A 7,004-nucleotide genomic window follows, 5' to 3' on the forward strand; every position below is an offset into this window, starting at 1 on the left:
CAGTCTACAACCAGAAATGTGACATCCTTGGTGATTTGTTGAAGGTAATCACCGACTGTTACGGGTAAAGTAACCGCCCTAAGGGGGTACACTCCCGTTCCTCTGAATCTAACGGGTGGCGCGTTGGTTGGAATTAGCCGTTCTCTCTCGATCCTCATTTGCTGGAACAACGGGTAGTAGAGTATATCAGCTGAGCTCCCATTGTCCATAAAGACTCGATGAGTGTTGTAGTCCCCAACCCGTATGTTAACTACACGCGCATCGTCTTGTGGGTGATGGAGACGTCGAGTATCCTCTTTTGTGAATCCAATTACAGGGTTGTCAATGCGTGCCATTTTTGGGACTAAGCCCGTCAGTTGGACATTCTAAATCATCCAGAAGTAGGTCTTGCGTGCCTTCCTTTTTGAACCGGTGGTCACGATGCCCCTACAATCATCCTTATGCCTCCTAGGGGTGGCCTAGGACGCTCATTTTCCTTCTGGGCGGCTTGCTCTTGTGGTTGGTCTGTCCTTTCCTTGCTGGCGAACCTTTGCAACTTCCCTTGTCTGATAAGGGCTTCTATTCGCTGCTTCAAGTCGGATGTATCATGACCGTGATCACAGTGGAAGCAGTAGTACTCATCTTTGGACCTCTTGCTGAGGTCCCCCCTTAACTTGCCAAGAAATGTTAAGGCTCCTTCGTCCTTGATCTGCATTATGACTTGGTCAATCGGGGCATTCAGCGGGGTGAAATTCACGAACCTTCCTGTGGGGGGTTTGGAAAGCCTATCCTCTCGTCTATCTCTAGTTCTTATTATCTTTTGCCCCTATCTTGTCATGCTTCTTCTGGTCTCTCCCTCTTCTTTGGCTTCTCTTCTCGGGTAAGTAACACGTCCTCCGCGTTCATGTATTTAGTAGCCCTATGAAGCATATCTGACATGGATTTTGGATCGTTTTTGTATAGGGAAAACAAGAACTTCCCCTTCTGTAATCCATTGGTGAACGCAGCCATGAGTATCTTGTCATCAGCTTCATTAATCGAGAAGGCCTCCTTGTTGAAGCGAGTGATGTACGACCTCAGTGTCTTATCCTTCCGCTGCTTGATGTTCATCAGGCATGTAGTGGACTTCTTGTACTTGTGCCTTCCGATAAAGTGCAAGGCAAAGAAGGAACTCAACTCCTTGAAGGTACTGATGGAGTTTGGTGTCAACCTGCTGAACCATACCCTTGCGGGGCCCTTTAATATGGTAAGAAAGGTCTGGCACATGATCTCATCCGCCACACCTTGTAGGTGCATGAGGGTTTTGAATGATTCTAAAATGGTCCAAAGGATCTCTTGACCCATCGTAGGTCTCTCCTTGTGACATGTAGAACTTTGGTGGCAGGGGGAATGTAGTAACGGATGCAGTGAAGGGTGAGTCTGTCCGATGAACCAGCTTGTTGAGGTCGTTTAATACCTGTCCCCTTAAGGCATTCATCATGAAATCCATCCATTCTTTCATCAACTGCATCTCTATGACCAGGTGGAGCCATGTCCATGGCGGATAGACGGCTAGTGTCCTGTTGCTCTAGTTTGCTTGAGGTGTTGCTATCTTTCGGCCCTTCTTGATCCCTTCACTTAGCGCTGGTACCTTCTTGGTCTTCCGCCTGAGTATTAAGCCTCATGTTGTTTTGGCGTAGCTGCTTCTTGGTTAGGCGCTCGACAGCCGTGGCAAGAGTCTGAACCTGTCTTTCAAGGGTGGTGGTTATTGGTTTATCTCCCTGGTTATTATTGGTAGTCGCCATCGAGGGAGTAAGTACCATCCAAATTTTTTTTTGGGAAGCGTATGGCTTACAAATTCGTTCCCACAGATGGTGCCAATTGATGATGCCGAAAATCGTCAGTAAGCTACATGATTCTTGCGTTCTTAGGCAAGACCTGCACAACAAAGAAGAAGAAGAAGAAGAAGAAGGACTTCATAGAGAGTACCGATGTGGTACCGGCCAAATACCCTCCAATGGTTAAGTTAGAGAACTTTCAGAACTCTAGAGTGCTAAAGCTGGGGTAAATTATGCGTACCTTGATTTTTGAGGGTTTTGGGTTTTTATAGTAGTGTAGAATCGACTTTAGTTTCTTGGCGAGGAAGATGTTTCCTTGTAGGGAAGATCCTCGTTAATACATGTATTTTATGGGATCTTTCCATATAGAGACTTGGTTGACTATGGTTAATCGTGGAGCATAAGACATTTCCATTTGAAGTTCCTTGAGGACCAATTAAACCATGTGGGTGCCACATAACTTTGCCACCGTCCACTTTGTATCATCTACTTTCCCGTCCGTCTGCCATAGATAGTCCGTCCACCTTCAACACGTTTCATTGTGTTGCTTCCTTCCCTTTGATCGTCGATTACCTAGTTTCATCGCTCATGGCAGGTTGTGTAAAACAAGACCGTCTACTTTAATTTTATCCTCTTCAATAGATCTATATAAAAAGGTATATCCACAACTCTTAATTAATTACTTCAATAATTGTATAATAAAGTATTCTATAGCATTATTATCTTCTTCTTCTTCTTCTTCTTCTTCTTCTTCTTTTTAATGTCTTTGTCTCTTTTTTAATTGCTTCCCTACATATGTAATCTCAACCCAAAATGAAAACTATAAGGTATGTGCAATCCAGTAAATGATTGACAAATATGATGGTGCGGTTCAAGCGTAGCTTCAGGTGCTCTCTCTCTCTCTCTCTCTCTCTTGGTGGAGGAAGAACATATTTGTCTACCTTTGGAGGTGTGGTAGGAATCTTGGCCAAATTTTAGGTGATTACCAAAGGTAAGTGAAGTCACCACCAATCATTGGGTTTTTCTAAGGTGTGATTGGTCACTTATTTCTAGTTGATTTTATTACCAATCCTAGGCTAAGAAAAATGACATTTTTCCTAATCTAATGTGGATGGCAAAAAATCTTAACTCTTGAGTCAGGAAGTTTGGTTACGTGTGGGGAAGGTGTTAGGCACCCCACAACGCCTGTCCAAGGATAGTCATTTGTTTTGATAAAACCTTAATTTTCGGAGATTGACAGTAAAAATATGATTTTGGCATTGGCTTTCGAGGCTTTGCATGCATGGGGGGCTTTGGGGTTTGGCTTTTGAATGGGTGTGGTCCCAATCTACGCTTTTCTAAGGTATTCGGGCAATGTACCAAATTTCCACGGCGAAAATCTGGTGACATGTCACCTTACTTTTGTAGCAGAAATTAGGCATCGCTTTGCCTTATGTGACATGGATTGTAACAATCACACTAGAAGGGGGCAAGAAAGTATATATATACATATTGTTAGGATTAGTGCCCTTAAATCCTATTGTATGATGTTATGTATGATATTATGTATGACATTATGTATAACATTGCGTATGACTTAATATTGTGATTAATAAAGTTGTTTTATTGTTATCTAAAATAATGGTAACATGAATATTTGGACATTATCATATAGTCCATGAGATGCATAGTATGTGATTTATGTGATTTCGTCATAGAAAATATAAGTCACAAGTTCTTTATAAACTTAGAATTTATAGTTCGTAGTCGGTGATGAAATTGGGCATTTCATCTGCGAAGACTATAATGTATCAACTAAGATGATTTGTCTTGATCAAGGAAGTGGAGACTTCTAGTTGATATGTTGATATGTTTTAAGAGTTAAGACATATTGAACTGGACCGTGTGAGATTTATTATTCTCCTAACGACTGTCAAATGAATAATAAATCTCATGACTTCTATTTACATGAACTCTTAATCTTGAGAGAATAATAGATCTGATCATGAGGTGTAGGTTGCTTTAATATATCAGGAGTGAGATCTAAAATAACGGTCAAAACCTCAGTATGTTGGGCAGCCACATTTAGTGTTAATGGAACATATATTCTCAAGATAGAATTCATAATCTCTTAACGGAGATATAAAACATTCCATTGAGATAAGTTTAATAGGTTTAGTTATTCAGAGAGTTAGGCCTAACCATTTTAATAAGAAGTTACTAAAGTATATATTTATGAAATTGGATTTCACAAATATATAATGAATAATCTTAAAGGATTAAACCAAGTACTCAAGGATAAGATGTAGTAATTTACAAAGTGGTAGGCAACATTCATGACTTTGTGTTACTACGAATATTTTATGAAGGGGTTGCATGTATAATAAAGTCTTGGGACATAATTTATTAATAAGGCCTAGAGTGCAATTATATTTATATAGTGGTATTAAATATAATTAATGGTAACTTTGGACTTGTCAAGAGTTGACGGAAAAGCCCAAGGCCCATTGGAGCTAGTGTCTTATTGGTCCCTTTTGGTCATACTCCAAGCCACACACTAAAACCCAACTGGAAAGGCCCAATAGGCCAGCCCAATTAGATAATCAATTAGTTATAAAGGGAGAAACATACAGATGTGTGGGAACACTTTCAAATATCCTCTATTTCTACCTAACACAAATCAAAACTACTATTCAGATATCCTCTGTTCCTGTCCGACCTAAGACCAAGATTGCTATTTAGATATCCTTTGTTTCTACTTGGCGAAAATCAGGACTGCTATTCAGATATCCTCTATTTCTACCCGTCATTAATCGGGACTCCTGTTTAAATATACTTTATTACTACCCTGCCTAAGACCGAGAGTGCTATTCAAATATCCTCTGTCTCTACTTGGCGAAAATCAAGGTTACTATTCAGATATGCTCTTTTCATGCCTGGCCTAAAACCAATACTACTATTCAGATATCTTTTGTTTCTACTTGGTGAAAATCAAGACTACTATTAAGATATCCTCTATTTCTATCTTTCATCAATCGGGGACTGCTGTTCAAATATCCTCTATTACTGCTTGGCCTAAGACTGAGAGTGCTATTCAGATATCCTCTATTTCTATTTGGCGAAAATCAGAACTGCTATTTAGATATCCTCTGTTTCTACTTGTCATCATTCGGGACTGCTGTTTGTGGAGGTCTAAAAAAATGTATAATAAGAGAACATGATGAAAGGCCCAAAGAAATGGTACATTGGGCCAATCCGTGGGAAATAAAAATCGAAATAAAAAAGAGAAAGGTTGGGGCTACAAAAGAAAGACGAATGATGGACCTAAGGCCCAAAAAGAAGAAAAAGGGGTAAGAAGTCCATAGGAAAAAAAAGGGAGAAAGAAAAGAATTTAGCCCGCCTAGACTTAAGAAAAAGAAAAGAAAGACCAAAGAAAGAAAAAAGCTAGGCAAGGACGCCAGGGGGAGGGGGGGACTGCCTGGGGCCTCTGGGTGAACAGCACGGCTAAAGGAGGACTAAGACAGCTCAAAGGGCACTAGGAACAAGAAGCAGATGGACTCTTCTGAAGCACCTAGCGATACAGCGCAAAGCCTGAGGACTTGGAAAGCAACGGCTCAAGAGTAAGAAGCCGATGTCTCGGGGAACCCAAAATAAGAAGTACATGAAAGGAAATGGCTGGGGAAACCTTCGGTTTGACAGAAGAAAACTCCACTTACTGGGAAAAATGACAAAAGGGAAGGGGCGTCCAAAAGGGGGTAAGCCCGAAAAAGGAAGACAGAGAAAAGGGGGCTTGGGGAGAGAGAAGAGCTAAAGGTTTAGCTCCCCCAAGGGCACCTTAAAACAGAAGGTCAGCAAGACACTTTCAAGAAAAGAACACCAAAAGAATAAGAGGTATGGAAAATAAGGAACTGAGCAGTTGTCAAAAGGGCTGAGACAAACAGGGGCTCTAGTACCCAGGGGGCCAAGGGGGAAGAATCAATGGTACCCTGAAACCCTAATGTGACACTATAAAAGAGGAGAAGTAGCCAACATTAAGGTCATTCAGCAAAAGGGAAATCAGACAGAATCATTAAGAAAAAAGCTCTGTAAAACTCAAAGAAAACAGGGGAATATCTCCTGGTATCTCAAAAACAACCACTATAGCACCTGCTTGGATTCAAAAGGATTCAAATTTTGCAAGTCTTAGAGGCCCAGAGAGTCATCTAAGTCTGTAATCTTTGAGCTTATTTGAACCTTGCATTAAGTCTTGGTGAGCTCATTGTAATCCACAACTAAGAAAAATTAATGAAATATTTCCTACTGACTCTGAGGATCCCGAGCAATTATTTTGTGTTTTTTTTTATATTAAGTTTGTCTGCCTTTGCTCTTTTCTTGTTAATCAATACATATATTCTCGTCTGCTAGTGTTTGTGTATTGTTTTCCTTGTGCATTACTGAAGGAAAAATTCTGGTTTTGCATCTCATGCAAAATCCACAGCGGAAGTGACGAACTAGGATCTATTTCATTCATGATTGGTAATGTGCACTACATAAATTTCAGAATTTAAGAACAAGATAGCGTACCTTGGTGTGAAGAAATTCAAAACAAAGATTAGAAGCAATTGGGAACACTTTTAATCTTCACTCCAATTCCACTTTACGCCCAAGATGTGTGGTCTCTCAATCAGTTTTTCAAAGGGAGAATGAAAGTGCGTCTCACACTCTCTCACACACCGTTTCTTTTTCTTTTCTAATTTCTTCTTAATAAAAATTCTGTATGTTTCTCCCTTTATAACTAACTGATTATCTAATTGGGCTGGCCTATTGGGCCTTTCCAATTGGGCTTTAGTGTGTGGCTTGGAGTGGGACCAAAAGGGACCAATAAGACACTAGCTCCAATGGGCCTTGGGCTTTTCCGTCAACTCTTGACAAGTCCAAAGTTACCATTAATTATATTTAATACCACTATATAAATGTAATTGCACTCTAGGCCTTATTAATAAATTATATCCCAAGACTTTATTAAACACGTAACCCCTTCATAAAATATTCGTAGTAACACAAAGTCATAAACGTAGACTGCCACTTTGTAAATTACTACATCTTATCCTTGAGTACCCGGTTTAATTCTTTAAAGTTATTCATTATATATTTATGAAATCCAATTTCATAAATATATACTTTAGTAATTTCTTACTAAAGTGGTTAGGCCTAACTCTCTAAATAACTGAAACCATTAAACTTATCTCA

At 39.9% G+C, this 7,004-nt stretch overlaps 1 protein-coding gene across 1 annotated transcript; it reads right to left on the reverse strand.

Annotated features, from left to right (window-relative positions):
- Positions 1 to 813: 813 nt before the first annotated feature.
- Positions 814 to 1,517, reverse strand: LOC142635134 (uncharacterized). Its single transcript, XM_075809344.1, has 2 exons — positions 1,436 to 1,517; positions 814 to 1,262 (listed from the first exon to the last, which is right to left on the reverse strand). The coding sequence occupies exons 1-2, from the start codon at positions 1,515 to 1,517 to the stop codon at positions 814 to 816; spliced, it is 531 nt and encodes a 176-aa protein (XP_075665459.1).
- Positions 1,518 to 7,004: the final 5,487 nt, after the last annotated feature.

The sequence above is a fragment of the Castanea sativa genome, chromosome 5 (genome assembly GCF_040712315.1).
Source record: "Castanea sativa cultivar Marrone di Chiusa Pesio chromosome 5, ASM4071231v1".
In the NCBI taxonomy this organism is placed as follows: Eukaryota; Viridiplantae; Streptophyta; class Magnoliopsida; order Fagales; family Fagaceae; genus Castanea; species Castanea sativa.